The 19,397-nt window shown below is 39.1% G+C and overlaps 1 protein-coding gene across 3 annotated transcripts in view; it reads right to left on the reverse strand.

Moving 5' to 3' along the window:
- Nucleotides 1-353: 353 nt before the first annotated feature.
- Nucleotides 354-19,397, reverse strand: part of ARHGAP19 (Rho GTPase activating protein 19) — a 48,406-nt gene continuing 29,362 nt past the window's right edge. For 2 of the 3 annotated variants that reach the window (XM_011221999.3, XM_034663072.1), the window contains 6 exons: nucleotides 16,460-16,525; nucleotides 14,708-14,899; nucleotides 10,956-11,054; nucleotides 6,615-6,725; nucleotides 6,027-6,105; nucleotides 354-2,572 (listed from right to left, as the gene is read on the reverse strand). In XM_011221999.3, coding sequence (XP_011220301.2) covers nucleotides 2,562-2,572; nucleotides 6,027-6,105; nucleotides 6,615-6,725; nucleotides 10,956-11,054; nucleotides 14,708-14,899; nucleotides 16,460-16,525 — 558 coding nt within the window. In that variant the 3' untranslated portion in view covers nucleotides 354-2,561. The remainder of the gene's footprint in view (nucleotides 2,573-6,026; nucleotides 6,106-6,614; nucleotides 6,726-10,955; nucleotides 11,055-14,707; nucleotides 14,900-16,459; nucleotides 16,526-19,397) is intronic. The other variant, XM_034663073.1, reaches the window with a different exon arrangement.

Consider the following 19,397-nt stretch of genomic DNA (forward strand, 5'->3'; position numbering starts at 1 on the left):
TCGTGCCCGCCGGCACAAAAACACTGCCCTGTACTGACGCCACATCAGAACCCACCACAACTGACCGCAGAAAGAAATGAAATGTTAAAAGCCGTAAAAGGAGGCATTTCCAAAGAGACTGTTCCAACATGAAAAATAAACATAGCAGATTAAAAAAACATAGATTAAAAAAACTGTTAAATACTGGCTCAAAAATACCCACCCACCAAGTCAAAAGGGAGACAGTACCCTGCTGTGGCAAATGAGTAAGGGCTTTTGTCTTTGAGGTCCCCATAAGATTCCACAGGATTAGAACACTTACATATTACAAGGCAGAAAGTTATGCTGTTTATTTCTCAAATTTGGATTCCAACTGGATCACAGCTTCTATTTAAAAATGACCTATCACACCCTTTAAGCAAGGGAAAGTATTTTTAATAAATAACTTAAATGAAACACACATACCGAAATTCACACATGAAGTGCCCAAGGCAGCGAGCTATACAAGCACGTGTGTGGCAAGCATCTCTCACACCGCTCTGGCTCCGGCGCACTACCCTGGGATACCAATGCCATTCGACCAAAGAACGTCTCCTCAATCTCAGCTACCTCCCTCATAGAACCCCAGAGCACACCTGATGACAGGAAGGGACCAGGTCACTGCTCTGCTCTTCCCACCTGACGCCACGCCATTCTGGGATGAACCACTTTGATAAAGAAAGGAAGTAGCGGGTTAAGGGAGAACTCTAGTTCAGTCTGGTCATATTAAAGCAGGCTCTGCACTCCCTGGTAGCTGGTGCTTATTTTCTCAATAAGGAAAAGCCAAAGAGAAACCTACACAAATAAATTTGCTAACAAGTATTTTTAAGAATGACATAAAAATGTTCTAGAGAAAGGGGCTTCTAAGCAGGCTTACACTCCTCACCATCTACGGTTCACAATCCATCGAGCTGGAAGGCCGAATTTCATCCTTCTCTTCACACTGCTGTTACAGCAGCCAACGAAACAGGAAGTATGGAAGAGAGGACTGACAGCTGGACACAAAACAAACCAAACCGTGCTCCCCCAGCGGCATCCTCCATTTCAGCAGAAACGCAGCTTTTTCAGGAGTTTAAAGACAGTCAGCAAGTCCCACCTCGCTGGGCAGCTGCTCCCCCGCGGAGCCCGACTCGGCTCCGGCACAGGGTGAGGGCCGCCACACAGCTTCACAGAGCAGGCCCACTCCAAACGCTCTCGCCGGCCACGTGCCGCTCTCTAGGCAGTGAGTAGTTACACCAGACCGAAGCCACGCCGCTGCTTCCCTCAAACACACGCGAACATCCCCAACCCAGTCAAAGCCCCAGCCCCACCTCCAAACTACTCCTGTGCCCGTCCTGACAAGGAGAGGGGCGGTGCGGCAACCCTCCGCAAACACTGGTGATAAGCCCCAACCGCTTCCAAAGGAGAACGTGCTCTTTCAAATCCTCTCAGCCCTGCCGAGAGTGATGCCCACTTCCTCCCTGGGACTCCAGTTTGCTCTCAGGAGACAGGCTAGCCTGCACACCTGACCCCTTAGAAGGATGCACTATAATCCCACCCACGAGGAGTCACCCTGGACATAAAGCCCGAGTTTCCAATACATTCAGATATTTCAGCAAATCTCTATCGAGCCATCGGTGACTGTCCTCGAGTCACAGTGATTTGGCACAGAAGTAGTGATGCCAGAGAAGTTTTAGGCGAGGGGAGACTGAATGAAGAAGACGAGCTCAGCAACCACACAAGTACTTTGGCAGCACTGAGGAAAGGGGAAGAGAGGGAAGGGAGGGAGGAAGGGACACAGTTTAATAACTGACATTTGTTAAAAGATGCTATCACTCTGAATTCTCCTTTTTCAATAACGCAGGTCAAATACCCTGCAATCTCAGATCCAAGAAATAACTTTTGTATTTTCAGGAAAGCTGCAAGTTCTTTGGACACATATGTTATTGAGGAATATGGCTTCATGAGATTAAGAGCTTTCCCAAAGCTTAAGGTGAAAAAAAAGGGAAAGACATCTGTCTTAGGCACAATTTAAAGGACCTATCCAAAAAATGGCTTTAAAAAAACAAACAAATAAACAAGAAACAACCAAAATACCACCCATACTACCAAAACAGAAAAAAGCCCCAAGTTAAAAAAAAAAAATATCAATCCGCCAAGACTGACAGTACTTACAAAAAATAATAATAATAACTGGTAGTTAAGCACAGCTTTCATATTTTTAAAAATAATATCTGCTTAAACAAATAGATGGAATGAGCACTGGAGCCCACCTGGTTCTGCCCATTTACTGTGCTGTGTGAGCTGGCTGGCTGGTTAGTGGTTTCCCCACAATGTTTTCAAAGAGAAAGAAAGAGAGAGATGCCAGCACCCATTCAGGAGACAGAGTCTGCAGACATTATCCAGTGAGCGGGGTTAGAGGTATCAGTCAGATCATAGGATTAGCTGACTTTCACGATGCAAAACGCAGCAAGCTGCTAGTCCAAGCTTCTTTGTAAGCAGTAATGATGCCTGGCCCACTAAAGAGAAAATTCCAGGTGGACAACAGGAGCACTCTGGATCCTTTAGAGGAATCCTAGGTTGAAAGAAAAACAAGAACATTAAGCACATTTATAGATATTTCTTTTTCCAAACATCCCACCTGAAAGCTAGAGAGGCTATACTTAATATTTTCTACAAACTGAGGGTTAAAGAGCTTAATTGAGAATTTATGACTTTCTACCAAGTAAACATCACTTTGTCTATGTGCCCTAATCTCAGCTCATTAAAGCAACTTAATAGCACTAACAGCTACCATGGTACTAAGTGCATAATTTGCGCCAGATTCTGCTCTGAGTTCCTTATGTATATTATTTCATTTATCTTCACAACAATCTGTGCATGAGATAATGTTCTTGCCACGTTACAGGTGAAGAATCCGAAGCCTACACAAGTTAACTTTACCCAAGATAAACAGATATAAGCAGCAAAGTTGGGAGTTGAACCAAAGCCTAACTGAATGCAGAGTTCACGGCCTTACCAAGGCAAATAAATGTTTACTAAATGCCTACTAGAGGCAAGACACTGTCAGTACCAGGAGGAAGAGAAGAACAGAAGACAGGAGGCCACAAACGCATTCTTAAGTTTGGCCCTTGTCTTCCAGAAGAGAAACTAGCTACAGATATCAGACGATACATGTGAAGTAAACAACTACAATAAATCATACTAAATGTCAACATTTTAGTAGTGTCAATAAGAATCCAAAGGAAAACGTACATCTGGCTGGGTTAGCCAAAGAAGGTTTCAAAGAGGAGGTGTGGTTTAGGTTGGGCTTTGCAGAATGGGTAAGATTCTCACTACTGAAAATAATGCCCATTAATAAGAAGGTACTAAATCAGCAGTTCTCATCTGGGGTGAGTTTGCCCCCGCCTCCCATGGGACACTTGGCAATGTTTGGAGGCATTTGGTTGTCAGAACTGGGGGAAGAAGAGTGCTACTGGCATCTAATGGATAGAAACCAGGGGAAGCTGCTAACCATGGTACAAGGTACAAGGCAGCTCCCCACGACAAAGAATTATCTGACCCAAAATGTCCACAGTGCCACGTTGAGAAACCCTGTGCTAAAGAAACGTCTTTTCAGAGTGTGCTCTTGATGACGATAATAAAATTGCTTATTTTCCTCAAATAATATTCCTTTTACAAAATCACCATGAAAAACCTCTAGTTACATTCATTGCATAAAAGAATTAGACGGCAGGTAAGTAGATCTGTGGCCTTGGAAACTGGAAGAGAGTTCAGATCTGGAGATGCAGGTCTGGGAGCAGTTATCCTACAGAGAAAATAGAGCCGTGGGTTAGCCCAAGCTGCTGAGAGGTAAAAAGCAAGAGCAGAGATAAGGAGAGAACTCAAGACAGAGCACTTAAAAACACAAAGAGGAGGGGCGCCTGGGTGGCTCAGTCAGTGGAGCGTCCAACTCTTGGTTTCACCCAAGTTGTGATCTTGGGGTGGTGAGAGTGGGCCCTGCACTGGGCTCCGCGCTCAGCTTGGAGTCTTCTTGTCCCTCTCCTTCTGCTCCTCCTCAACCCCACTCGCGCACTCACTCTCTCTCTCAAATAAATAAAATTTTTAAAAAAAACAAAATGAAGAGGGGAGGGGTAGGCCAGCAATAGTAAGCTACCACAAGATGGGAAAGAATTCACAAGGAAGAACAAGAATAGGGTAACATCATGACAGCCAAGCCAGGCCTTTCAGGATGTAGGAAGTAACCAAGGAGAGAGCAGAATGAAAATGCCACTGCCTAATCCGATCCAAAGTATTCATTATGTGTGGGCCCCCACTTTTCTGAATCACTTTTTTTTTTAATTTTTAAGTAGGCTCCATGCCCAACGTGGGGCTTGAACTCATGACCCTGAAATCAAGAGTCGCATGCTTTGTTGACCAAGACAGCTGATTCACTACATTTTTGAGAATCAAATAAAGCTATATGTTCTGTCCTCCAGAAAAATATACATAGGCACCTACATACAAAATGACACCAACAATACCCGGAACTTGATCAGAGCCCTTAGGAGTCCACACATAACAGCTTAAAAATCCCTGTTCTAAATCTTCTTGCTAAAATATGAACTTGGCTTATTTCTTTAATGCATTTCTCTCTCCTGAAAGTATAACTGTCAATATAAAAAGACTTATCATTTCTTGATTCTTTTTTTTTCTTTAAGATTTTATTTATTTATTTGAGAGAGAGATCACAGAGGGAGAGGGGAAAAACAGACTCCCCACTAAGCAGAGAGCCCAACGTGGGGCTCAATCCCAGGACTCCAGGATCATGACCCGAACTGAAGGCAGACACTTAACTGACTGAGCTGCCCATTTCATTTCAAAAATGAAAGCCACAAAAGGTATAAATGATAAAAACAATGTATCCTTCAAAAATAACTTATGTGTAGTTTTGATTCACAGATACATACATGGAAATATATAGACACGCATAACTCAAACACCCAACTCCCCTCAATCAGACAGCCCTGCCTACAAGTCAGAAGCAAGATGGAAAGAAAAGAGCGTTCAGATAATTCATTCAAGGATAAGGAATGAGACTGTACTGAGATCTAATCTTCTAGAAAAGAATAAAGATTTATAAAGACTGGACTTTGGTTCTCTTTCTATTGCAAACTCTCAAATCGTAATCACGCTCATGTGTCAGTAGTAAAATGCAACACAGCTCACTTCATCTGCCATGCAAGCCTTACAAAACAGAACAAGTCTCAGCCGGTTCTCTCTAGTCACAACTATCGCTACCTGTTAATGCTTCTAAAACATTATTTCAATTAAGCCTCATAAGAAATCTGTGAACTCGGTATAACTATTATCCTTATTTTCAGAGGAGGAGACAGGCTCAGAGAGAATGAATGGTTTTCCTGGGCCAGAGGAATGAGGACTCAAATCAGGTATAACAGCAAACCCCCGGGTCCTCCCAGTGGACCACACGGCTTCTTCAGCGGAGAGCACCGCAGCCGCTGCCTTTTACCAAAAGAGCCTGGGCACAGCAGTCCCTAAGCCAAAAAATCTTTTTTGTCCTAAGTATCTTCAAAAATATGTTGTATGATATGATTTCCAGGGTCTGTCAGCTGTTTATTAGCTGGAAAGCCTCATTGAATAAACAAGGCTGAAGTCTACACAGAAAAAGAACATAACTATTCCATGTTTATTGAGCATATTCCTAGCACTTCTGCACTTGGTGTCACAAATTAGTTTACACTTGCTTTTAATTTGTTTAACAAGTATTCTTAAGATTTTTTTCACATGTGTCCCATCTGTCCAAGAATGCAGGGACCGTGCGGGTCTGTCTTCACAGCTCTACCCCTCAGCACCTGGGACAGTGCTGAGTAGCCGATCAATAACCATCTGCTGAACAAACCCAAGGGCAAAGACCCAGCCTGGCAATTGTATGCTGCTTCTGACCCTGGGAATTCAAAAACGGCTGCTGGCAGACTAGATGCAGACAGGACTTACGCTCAGTAAGAACACAGAATGAGTACAATCAGTACCTTTTTTCCCCTCTTTCTTCCCCTCAGACCATTTCAATCTTGTTGGTGTCATCGTGACAGCTGGAGAGCCAGAAAGTAACTGTAACAAGAACATTTTACAGTGGCTTAAATGTGCTAATGTCATTCCTACAGACAGACTTTACTAACAACAATTATTTGCTTGTTCAATTTCCATGTGAAGAGTTTTACTGAGGCTGATTATATTTATATCATTAGTCTTAACGGATTTTATTGCTGGCTTAATGAACCAGCATGTGCAGGACATCTAGAAGGACTCCCCAACAGATAATGCAGTGCCAAGTAGGCCCAGCTCAAGTGCTACCTGCCCCACAGAGCCTCCCAGTAAGAACTATTCCCTCCAGCACTTTGCGGAGCTCTTTCACTGTCTTTGTCATCTCCGCATATGACTGGCTATATCCTCCTGGCACTCCACATGTGTTTGTTTTGACCATCAACTTACATGAAAGGACTGAGAAAAAGGCACAGTTGAATGGCCCAGAGAAACAGAGTAAAACAGACAACAGTATATCAGTACTTCTCCTTTCTACAAATGTACACAACGAGGAAGTCCAAAGAACAGTGTCTTACTAAGTTCATATTTTCTTTGCTGGCTCTCTTCAATTCACCAATGGCTACAGATTCCGGAGTAGGGTACTTGTTTTTCTTTTCTGACATCATCTGATTTCCCAGGACCTTCCGCTGATTTAGGAAGAGAAAATATGTGATTTATAAAGATCTACTATATCTGTATTATGGCTAAACTTGTCCTTAATTCTACAGTTTCTTAGTTTAAAAAAATTTTACTTTCTGATAAACTCTTCTAGGCCATCTTACACAAGGGAGTCCAAAGCATGTTATAAAAACCCTGAAATCATTGCCTTCCTTTAGGTGATCACTTTTCCTCTACATTTAAAATAGCTGAAATATAAGAAAGTTTTATAGTCGATTTAACCTAGTTAATGCAGGCCAATTACAGTGTGCTTCTGAGACCATTAAAAAAAAAAAAAACAAACAGTTATTTACCAGTATAATTTTTTTCCCCAAAGACGTGTTGTCTCTGCCAGCTGTTAAGAGTCCCCGTCCTACTCAGGGATACTTCCGCTGGGTCCCCTCTAATACTGCTTCCTTGTCATGTCCTCGCACAGGATTAGAAAACTTGGGAGAGTCTTTGTTTCTAACACAGCCACAAGAGCGTACAGGCCTTCTAAGGGGGTCACATGACTATACTGTCATTCAGAGCAGGACTAAAAGCCCTTTCATCTCTGAACAGCTTAGAAGCTGACATAACCCACTGTAACAGCTGATAGTGACAATTCTACCATCTTTGGGGAAATCTTCCCTTTTTTCTTCTTAGAGAATAAGTTTAAATCCCCAAAAATGAACTTAGAACATGAAACTCTACAATATAAATCTTAGCAGCAATATTAAGAATATTCCAATGTAATAAATTATTTACATGAGAGGGATTCTGGAGGAAAAAGTCTAGCCCAAAAAAGGGATCAAAGCAGAATATAAATCAAATAGCTAAAACACAAAAATGCTGGAAAAATGAGACCACTACATCTTCCTTTCAGAAATCAGCTATCACCTCAGAGTAAGCTGAAATGGGAATGCCAGGAGCCACACGACCGGCTGTAAAGCTTCCAATGAACTTTTCTTTTTTTAAAGATTTAATTTATTTATTTGAGAGAGGAGCGCCTGGGTGGCACAGTCGTTAAGCATCTGCCTTCAGCTCAGGGCGTGATCCCAGGGTCCTGGGATCAAGCCCAGCATCAGGCTCCCTGCTCCACTGGGAGCCTGCTTCTTCCTCTCCCACTCCCCCTGCTTGTGTTCCCTCTCTCACTGGCTGTCTCTCTCTCTGTCAAATAAATAAATAAAATCTTTAAAAAAATTTTTTTTAAATATTTATTTGAGAGAGAGAAAGGGATAGCGAGAGACAGCACATGCAGGGAGGAGGGAGAAGCAAGGAAGAGAGAGAGAAGTGGGCTCCCTGCCTGAGCAGGGAAGCCCATGTGGGGCTCAACCCTGAGATCATGACGTGAGCCAAATGCAGCCACCTAACCAACTAAGCCACCCAGGCACCCCTCCAATGAACTTTTAAAAAGACATTTCGGGGGCACCTGGGTGGCTCAGTCAGTTAAGCATCTGACTCTTGGTTTCGACTCAGGTCATGATCCCAGGGTGGTAAGATCGAGCCCCAAGTCGGGCTCCACGCTCAGTGCTGAGTCTGCTGGAGGTTCTCTCCCTCTGCCCCTCCCCCCAACTCGCATGTGCACTCTCTCTGAAACAAATAAATAAAATCTTAAAAAATCAAAAAAGAGTGGAGCATCTCCTTAAAAACAAATAAAGACATTTCATTACCTCCTCACTATTGAGCAGAAACCACTATTATTAGCTCAAAAGTCTCTTCATTTATAACAAAAATACTTTATCCTTCTGTTTCATAAAATTTGTTAACATTTGTATTTAAAATTATTGCTCAAAAACATCTTATCCTGATAGAATTATAAGTTCTTTATAATTCTAAAGTCCTAAATTCTCTCTCAGTAAAGAAATGAGCAGCTGCCAAGAGGATACTTCTTCTTTTTTTTTTTTTTTTTTTTAAAANAGTGGGAGAGGAAGAAGCAGGCTCATAGCAGAGGAGCCTGATGTGGGGCTCGATTCCCACAACGCCAGGATCACGCCCTGAGCCGAAGGCAGACGCTTAACCGCTGTGCCACCCAGGCGCCCCCAAGAGGATACTTCTTATTTACATTTCAAGCCACACTTAGCAATAAGCCACTACAGAACTTTCTTTCACTAAGAAGAGAAAACTACACCCATCTAGCTTCAGTTAATGTTTGACACATAGAGAAACCTTTATTTGACTAATAATTTTTCTTGTTATCAATCATCTCAATGACAGGAAGTCACAGGGAATGACAGACTTTCAAGTAAAATGAACCAACAAGGATGTTCATTTTATGAACCACACCTAGCAGGTGAATATACTGCTAGGGTTCTAGCAAAATAAATTACTTTTTAATTATAGTAAAATATACATAACACAAAATTTACCATCTTAGCCATATTGAGTATATAGTTCAGCAGCATTAATTCCATTCACCTTGTTGTGCAACCATCACCACCACCCACCTCTGGAACTTTTTCATCTCCCCAAATAGAACCTGTGTATCCACTAGACAATAATTCCCAATTCCCCCCAAACCATTAGTCCCTGGCAACCACCATTCTACTTTCTTTCTCTATGAATTTGACTATCCTAGGTATATCAAATAGGTGGAATCATATACTACTTATTCTTTGTGACTGGTTTATTCATTTAACATAATGTCCTCAAGGCTCATCGATGTTATAGCACATGTTAGAATTTCCTTCCTTTTTAAGGCTGAATAATATTCCATTGCATGTATATACAACATTTTGTTTATCCATTCACCAGTCAGTAGATATTTGAGCAGCTTCCACCTTTTGGTTACTGTGAATAATGCTCCTACAAACATAGGTGTGCAAATATCTGTTCATGTCCTTGCTTTCAATTCTTTTGGGTGTATACCCAGAAGTGGAATTGCTGAATATTTAATTTTTTGAGAAATTGCCATTCTGTTATCCATGACGGGCACACCATTTTACATTCCCACCAACAGCACACGAGGGTTTCAATGTCTCCACAACCCCACCAACACTTGTTATCTTCTGGCTTTTTTAATAATAGTCATCCCACTGTGACTTGCTATCTCACTGTCGTTTTGATTTGCATTTTCCTAAAGATAAGTGATATTGAGCATCTTTTCATTTGTATATCTTCTTTGGAGAAATGTCTAAGTCCTTTGTCCATTTTTAAATTACTTTTTCCTGTTTTTGTAAGAGTTCATTATATATTCTGGACATTAACGCCTTCTCAGATATATGTTTTACAAATATTTTGTTCCATTCTGTGAGTTGCCTTTTCATTCTGTTGATCACAAAGGACATTTTGATGGTAAGCAAAACTAATGTCTCAGAGCCTACTGGCCCCCATAGGTCAGGACTGAGAGTGAATTCTAAACTTCTATTAATGATAATAGCTAAGACCAAAATGAGGCTTAGATGATGTAGCAATGGCTAACAACTGCAGCTTAAAGAAAAATATATATATTACAAGGTATTCATTCTTATTTTTCATTTTAATCAGAGCTCCTTACTGTTGCTGGGTTTATAGATTTTAATAATGTTAAAACAATTTTAAAAAGTAAAAGAGCAGAACACAGAACTGTGCTTAATCTCTCTCCAATCTAACCTTGCCTGAGTTTATGCCTGAAAATCGAACCCCATTATCACGTTATCTACTGCCACCTGATGGCAATATGCCTTAACTACAAGTTCAGATCATCCATGAGGACGTGTAAATTGAATCCGCAAGCATAGTGATGGCAGCAACAGCACAGAAGTAGATATTGTACTTGTTTTAAAAACAAGATTTTTAAGTAATTTGAAGCAAAGGAAGAGAATATACAACTGATTAAAATATTAAGTTTACAAAAATGTGAGTTACCTAAAACTCACTAGCCTATCAAAAAATCCATTTCCTAACCATTTCCATAAGTCAACTTCCTTGCTTCTCCATAGCTTCCGCAAATTGTGCAGTCAAGTTTGTAGCGCAAAGCAAAGAACTCTCCACATGGCTCAGAAATGTGGACTCTGTCTTCAGTCCCAAAGAGAAGGAAGGACCTTTCTTTTACACTCTAATCATACAGCCCCTTCTCCGATTTGAAATGCACAAAAATGCTGTAAAAACTAAAAGTTTTTCCAAATTGTATCCTTGTCCTCTTACAAATGAACCCTTTACAGGATCCCAAAGAATAGAAGAAAACTGTTTATGCATAAGAAAAGTTAGACTGTTAAGCTTCCTCTAAGTCAATGCTGAAAACGATAGCACAGCATACCTACCTTAATAAGGCCACTGAAGGAACGTGAACGGGCTCTTTTCTGTACCCGAGGAGTAGAAGATTCTCGCCCTGGTGTTTGGGTCACAGATTGCTTATTAAACTAAGAGAGATCAAACATTTTACTATTATTTCCCCCATCAAGGGATAGGATTCTGTAACAATCAATACCTAAGTGTAAATATCCAGAAAAGTCCAGGAATAAGTCAGTCGGTACATATATGATTAGTAGGTTGGCAAGCAAAACTCAAAGGCAGAAATGATGTTGCCAAAAAAAAAAAAAAAAAAAAAAAAAAGACAAAATTTATTAAATTACTCTAAGGAGACTGCACTTCATTTCCCTTTTTCTTATGTACTATAAGGCTGGAAGTATTACCCTTATTTTACAGATAAGGAAACCCAGAGAGTTATATAATTTGCCCAAGATCTCCAGCTCGTAATCAAGATTTTTTTGCAGAAAGTATCTTGGACATAGAGAGTGACTAGCACAACCTAAAACAGCCCTTAATTTAACATAAATTGCTTAAAGAATAAAGTTACTAAAGCTCTTTAAATGGACATCTAGCATGATTGCTTGCCAGCATTATTATCAGAGGAAATACATCAAAATAAAAAGTGGTCAATTTTATCAATATCAGTTCTCTGTTTGATGGTATCTAACATGGAAAAATGGAAGACATAAAACACTGTATCGTCTTATTTAAGGCTTTGATTAGCCATTCATCTCCCCAGTTAAAAAATGATATAGTACTTAATTCTTCTACTTGTCTGCCTTTTCTAACTATGGGTTTTAAATATGTAAATTGTAATTTTGCAAATTTTTATCAGTTCAGGTTCAGTTCTGGAGGTTTAAAAAAAACGACACTTTTCATGCATATTACACAGGTACCAAAAAGTTCCCAAAGTTAATTATCAGAAAATTTAGTCACTTCTAGGGGCGCCTGGGTGGCACAGCGGTTAAGCATCTGCCTTCGGCTCAGGGCGTGATCCCAGCGTTATGGGATCGACCCACATCAGGCTCCTCTGCTAGGAGCCTGCTTCTTCCTCTCCCACTCCCCCTGCTTGTGTTCCCTCTCTCGCTGGCTGTCTCTCTCTGTCAAATAAATAAATAAAATCTCTAAAAAAAAAAAAAGAAAGAAAGAAAATTTAGTCACTTCTAAAGAGCTTAGAAAGTAAGCATCCGGGTCGCCTGGGTAGCGCAGTCGTTAAGCGTCTGCCTTCGGCTCAGGGCGTGATCCCGGCGTTCTGGGATCAAGCCCCACATCGGGCTCCTCTGCTGGGAGCCTGCTTCTTCCTCTCCCCACTCCCCCTGCTTGTGTTCCCTCTCTCACTGGCTGTCTCTCTGTCACATAAATAAATAAAATCTTAAAAAAAAAAACATAGTATATATACAGTTCAGTACTATCCATGGTTTTCAGGCATCCACTGGGGGGTCTAGGCACCCCACAGATAAGGAGCAGGAACTACTGTATTAAAAAATAGACATCACATATGAAATTCTTACCCAAAAACTAACTGAATAAATAAAACTAATTGGTATTCAGATCAAGCTTCTAGAATTACATCTAACTACAAATTTATCATATATACAGGGGACTGTTAATTTCTTAGTTTTAACAATGTCAACACTAGGAGTAAAGGATACCCTCAGTGAAGGGAACATGAGAATTCTCTGTATTATCTTTTCAACTTTTCTTTAAACCTAGGTCAAATTTAAGTTTATCCAAACAAACTCTGGCAATTTTGGGGGGGGAAAACAAGAAGAGGGGAGAGAAGGGGGGACCTATATATTAAAAGGGACCCAATAGCTGTATCCAGGGGAAAAAAAATGCATACTCTTTGGTCATCCCACTTCTAGGGAAAACTGTGCAATGAAAATACCTATGAACAAAAATGTATAAGCTAAAAAATTATCTAATTCCCAAATATGTCCAATAGTAGGCAAACTGTATATACATTAGGTTATATGTGATGAAATATTATGCAGTTGTCAAAAATGTTCACAGCCTTTTAAAATGACATGGAAAATGATCATGATATAATGTTAAATGAAAAAGACAGGAATTTTAAAAACTTTAAAACTTTAAAAATTTTTTTAAAAAATTTTTAAAAATTTTTAAAAACTGCGCCTGGGTGGCATCTCTGTCAAATAAATAAATAAAATCTTAAAAAAAAACTGAATATATATTATGATCTCAAACAAAAGGAGACAAATGTCAAATACATATTCATGGAAAGAAAAGACTCATAGAAGAAAATACTCCAAAACTTTTAGCAGTGGTTATCTCAGGATGATTTCAGGTGATTTTTCTTCTTCACACTCTTCTGGAGGTTGCACTGCTTCTATAGTGAATATTTATTATTTTTATAATCATAGAGAAGAATCGGGATATAGTAAAAGTATAGTTTCGTCAAAATAAAGTGGCAGTATTTTAAATGTAGGCAAGGAGTTCACAAGCATGCATGAGAAAATGCTTATGCTGTAATGTTTAGTGAAACAGAGAGATAAAGCATGTGGTATGATCTGAACTATGTAGAAATTTATTGATAGGAAAACGACCGAAAGAAATACCCAAAATGTATACCCTGGTGGGGATGAATGATTTATTTTCTTCTTAACCTTCTCTATGATTTCCCATTTTTCTAAAAATACCAAAAATGATGTTAGTTTTTCCTTTGTATTATCTTTAACCCTCTGCTTTCTTGATGACAGAAATCATGACACTTGTTCCACCTGAACTGCTGTCTTAGTTTCTATCGAGAATTAAATCACTACACTGCTTTGAATCTGCAATAATACTAGGCCAACATCCCTGAAAATTCCAGTCATAACACAATTTGTTAGATCTCAAACTAACTTCAAAGAGCGTAACAAAAAACTTCTTTTGAAGGACTCAATTGTTAAGAACAGCTCAGTTCCACATTTTCTGAGCACATGGTTATGTCCGGCCCTATGCTTCAGATTAGGCATAAAAAAATAAATAAAAACACAGACTTCCCTCAAGAAGTTCCCAGTTGAATAAGAAGTCAAGAGGCTGACTTTGCCTGTTTAGCTAAAATTCAAGAGGGACTGAGACAAAATAAATTTCCCGAGAAAGAAACTAATGAATTCATTGGGATTCAAACTACACTTTGAGTCTCAAAATGGCAAATGAAGAGAACTAATTTTGCTCCCATTAACTCCAAAATAAACAAATGTAGCTACCAGAATTCCTACTTTCTAATATCAAACTAGGCCCCTGAATTTACAGTGTTTTCTAACTGCAAATAACTCATTAGTAAGAACTACCACTTTTGCTCTGCTATGCCAGCCACTTTACATAGATTCTTTCTAATCTTTATATAGTCATGAAACATGGACATTTCAATTACCATTTTAAAAATAAGGAAACTGAAATTCAGAAAGATTAAATTATTCGCCAAGAAAATCTGAAGGATTTAAACTTTGGAATACATCTCAACTGCTGGTTCTCTCTCAGCATGCTTGGTACATGACCAAATTACAGAAACTCTAACCATACTTGGATCCTTCTGTCTAACTCTAGAAATCCAAGAGACTCCACTCCTTTTTGTAATGGCATAGTAGTACAGAGACTACCATTGAGGTTCCATTGACAAGTTTGTTTTCCTGGCCAAGCCAACCTTGGGCCAATAAGAGCCAAAAATTAAATGAGATTCTTAACAAAATTCCCTAGTGATTCTACAACCGTGATCACATTCCTAAAGCCCCATCACTGTCTCCCTGCCTTCAGGTACCTGTCTAATAAGCTGTTTCTTCTTCGCTGACTCTGGCATACTGTGAACATGTTGGAACAACTCTCTCAATGCCTCTTCCGTACGCTGCTGGGTCTCCTCCTGGTGAGAGCAGGAATCTACCCAGTTCTGCTTCTGAGATTTTGCCAGTTGGAAGGACTTAGTAGGACATGAAGCTATCAGATCAAGATCATCCTAGAGAATATTGTAAAGAAAAGCAAATTAATATATCCTGCCAGCTTTGTTTTCAGGTTCCCACAACCTTGAAACAAAGAAGGAAAAAGAAGTGGGGAGGGTGGTATACTCTTATACCTAGGACTAAGAAAAATCAAAATATAATTATCACATGAAGAGAAACCTGTAATTACAGACTATATTAATAGCTGACTCCCAAGACCTGCCTAGGGAACCTAAATTCATTTAGAATATTGCTACCAAAAATTATATTTATATGAGTTCAATTTTCGAAGCATCTTTTAATTGTACATAACTCTCACTGCTTTCCTATGAGGTAATCAGGGAAAGTATCATCATTCCCATTTGATAGAAGAAAAAACTGAAGTTAAGCTCTAAGTTTAAAGTCATTTAGGTACTAAAATGACAGACCCATCCTGGAGACCAAGTGCACAAGCTCTTGGGTGGTGCTCTTTGCTACACATAACAATATGATGGGATAACTACACAGCACTGGTGGAGGAACAGAAACAACTCTCTAAGAAAAGCTACACTCCAGGGGCACCTGGGTGGCTCAGTCAGTTAAGTGTCTGCCTTCAGCTCAGGTCATGATGCCAGCATCCTGGGATCGAGCCCCGCGTCAGGTTCCCTGAAGGAGCCTGCTTCTCCCTGTGCCTCTGCTCCTCCCCCTCGCTCATGCTCACTTGCTCACTTGCTCTCGTGCCTGTGTGCTCTCTCTCAAAATAAATAAAATCTTTAAAAAAGAAAGAAAGAAAGAAAGAAAGAAAGAAAGAAAGAAAGGAAGGAAGGAAGAAAGAAAAGAAAAGAAAAGAAAAGAAAGAAAAGAAAAGAAAAGAAAAGAAAAGAAAAGAAAAGAAGCAAAAGCTACACTCCAGTTAAACTAGTTGAAATCAAATACTGTTTTCCTGGTCACACCAAATATTTACGAAATGAGAGGCAGAAACAAAGAGGAGCAGAAACAGCAGTGTAAGATGACAGCTTGAGTCCCTAACCAAGACAGACTAAAGGAGATCATCAAAGAGTACTTGTGAAGTTTTTTAAACTTCTCAATTTTAAAGCTTAATAATTATATATAATTTTATTAATAATCATTACACATTTGCTTTCTAAGTTTATACGGTCTCAAGTCTTTGAGATGTTTGACAGAGTGTTACCACTGAACCTAAAACAAGAATGTATTATAGAAAAGCGTGATTTATTGCTGTAAAATATTTAATACATTTGCTATTTACAGCCTGTTTATGTCATATGCTGTAGGAATGCAAAGGGGCTTTATGAAAACCTTTAAACATGCAGTCTAGGCCATCACTCATATGTAGAGGATACCATCTACCAGTGGAGCACATCTGAACGGAAACAAGAAAACTCTATGTGGGGGCACATATAACTTTCCTCTCAGTCTTTTTCCTTATCTCAAACTGACTAGATAATTTTGAACTATAACAGTAACAACATTTTACTTTCCATGGCTTTACTGTGACTTCACACTTTGTTTTAAAACTCCACTAATCTTAATTAACTCTCTCCTTGTTTGGGCTAAGAGCAATTTCCTATTCTTACCTTTGAGGCTTGAGTTCTGGAGCCCAAATAGTGCAATCTGGCACATTCCCGAATATAAACAGGAGCCTGGGCAGGATATAAAAAGAAAACCAAGAACAAGTAGTTAGCAGTATCTAAAATTCTTTCAGACCACAAAAATAGTGATTCTCGAAATAATCTGACTGGCAGATTATTTCAGAAAAACAAAAGATCCTTAAAATGCCCTATTTCATAGCTTCCTTTCTCTTGCCACCAAAATGATATCTCAACAAATCTGACATGAAAACTGTTTTTGAAAAGATACTACTATAGTTTTAAAAATCAAATATGGCATGTACATACTCAAATGAGCCAGAAACAAAAATATAGACATTTGTAGTAATGTTTATCTTTGACAAAAACTACCCCAAAAGGGGCACCTGGGTGGCTCAGTAAGCTAAGCAGCCAGCTCTTGATTTCAGCTCAGGTCACCATCTCAGGGTCCTAGGATTGAGCCCGTTGTGGGGCTCCACATTCAGTGGGGAGTCTGCTTGAGTTTCTCTCCCTCTGCCCCTCCATAAGCATGCATGTGCTCTCTTGCGCTCTCTAATAAATAAATCTTTTTTAAAAAGTCATTACAAATTACAAGTGGTCCCCAAGTCACATTTTTAAATCACTGTACAGAAAATACCATTTAGAATTACTATGTGGTAACAAGAAACAAGAAAGAATTTAGCTTATTGATATATTGCCCAGAATTCTATGACACATACCCCGATACAATCCTAGCAGAAGTGTCAAATAATAAACCACTATGGGAGAGAATTCGGTAACATCTAAGGAAATTACATTTGCATTTACCCTTTAACCCAGAAATCTCACTTTTGGAAAACTATCCTGATGATACAACTCCAGAAATCAAAAACACACTTGGATGAGATTAATCGAAAGATTAAACACAACCTAAATGTCTATTATTAGAGGACGGCTTGAATGAATTTTTACACATCCATATAACACAGGACCATCTAGTCATTAAAAATGAAAGACGAGAGGGATACGGGACAGAAGAAACACTTAATGAACTAACGGGAGTGACTTCCAGTATCTACTGTTGAGTGGAAGTTACAGAACAGTATATAAAGTACCTGTGTAAGAAAGAAGAGGAAATAGGAACATACATACATATATACACTTACTTGTTTTTACAAAAAGAAACACAAAAGGAACTAGGATATAAACCAGAAAATAATGAAAATGGTTAGGACAATAACTGAGATTTATCTAAGTATACCTTTTTGTGTAGTTTTGACTTTTGAACCATGTAAATATTCTACAGATTAAAAAAATACAATTAAATCCAAAAGGAAAAAAGGCAAACCCTAAAACTGAACACAAACACAGATAACATACACAGAAAAAGAATTGTTCTACCTAACTTTTGAAAACTGTATTCTGACTATACATCCTTAGTGACATATATTCAAGGGAAAAGGAACTGTAAGAAAATCTTAAATCTTAAACTTCCATCAGCAGGTTTACATAGGCTTATTTTTGAAACTAATTTTTTTTAATATTTATTTTATTTTTTATTTATTTGAGAGAGAGTGCACAAGCAGGGGTGGGGGGTGGGAGGGCAAGGAAGAGGGAGAAGCAGACTCTCCACTGAATGGGGAGCCCAACACAAAGCTCGACCCCAGGACCCTGAGATCATGACCTGAGCCGAAGGCAGACGCTTAACCAACTGAGCCACCTAACTATTAGCCCCAAAACTAATTTTTTATATACTGATATTTTACATATTGAAGGATAAAGCAAACAACATATAAATGCTATTAAAATCTGGAATTTGCAATGCGCAAAACAGATACAAATATAAAGTAAAAGAAGTCAAGAAAAAGCTCTGGAATGTTAAATCTGAATTTGAAATATTAATATGAACTAATGATTTCTTTTTAAAAAGAATTTTAATCTACTTCTTGCCCTCAAAGACCCTAAAAGCAATGATACACCAGAAACAATGAGTATAACTAGTGTGACTCAAAGAAACCAGGGCTCCCTGAAGAAAATAATTGATTCCAGGCCCAGGGCAGAGCAAACGCAAAGTGAGCTGGGGACATTTTATGCCAGGAAGGAAACACTCAGACTAATGGAGTCCTGTCAAAAAGACATAGCAGGAAGAGCTTGCAAGGGCTCTCGCTGGCCAAATTTGAGACAATTTGAAAATTAAAATTAACGACTCAAATTGACTAACACTTTGAATAACTACAAACCTGTAAGTCTGTAGAGATGTTCATAAAAAAAGAAAAACAGAGGAAAGGAAAGCTCTCTTCCAAAGAAAAAAGTCAGCTAATAAAGATTAAACAATAGAATTAGAACACCACTGTTTTGTAATACCCAATATAATTACAGATTCCAGCAGGATTACCAATGGAAGCTAAAATCATTACATCAGGTAATCATCACCCTGCAGGTTACTTACTAATTATGAAGGGAAAAATGTACCTTTGTAATTGAGAGATGTGGCAGTTAGCAAAATTAGCATCACTGAGAGTGAGAGTCTGACATCCCGTGCCTCCTGATGTGATGCAATAGGATGCAATATGATGCAATATGATGCACACAAACATCGCCTATGAATCTTTGCCAAAAATGTTTAACATGAATCTAATCAAGCCTCTAGACCTAACTTAAGAGTTTACAGGAACTACAAAAAAAAGGGATAGAGGAACAAGTTAAATAACCCTGAGAAAACAATAAGACAAATCTATAATACAGAATATTCTATAACCCAACTGGCCTAAATGCTTCAACAAATCAATGACATGAAGGAAAAGCATAGGGACTATTCCAGATTAAAAGTGAAATAACAATCAAAAGCAATACATAAACCTCAATTAGGGGCGCCTGGGTGGCACAGCGGTTAAGCGTCTGCCTTTGGCTCAGGGCGTGATCCCGGCGTTATGGGATCGAGCCACAT

The sequence above is a fragment of the Ailuropoda melanoleuca genome, chromosome 6 (genome assembly GCF_002007445.2).
Source record: "Ailuropoda melanoleuca isolate Jingjing chromosome 6, ASM200744v2, whole genome shotgun sequence".
Classification (NCBI taxonomy): domain Eukaryota; kingdom Metazoa; phylum Chordata; class Mammalia; order Carnivora; family Ursidae; genus Ailuropoda; species Ailuropoda melanoleuca.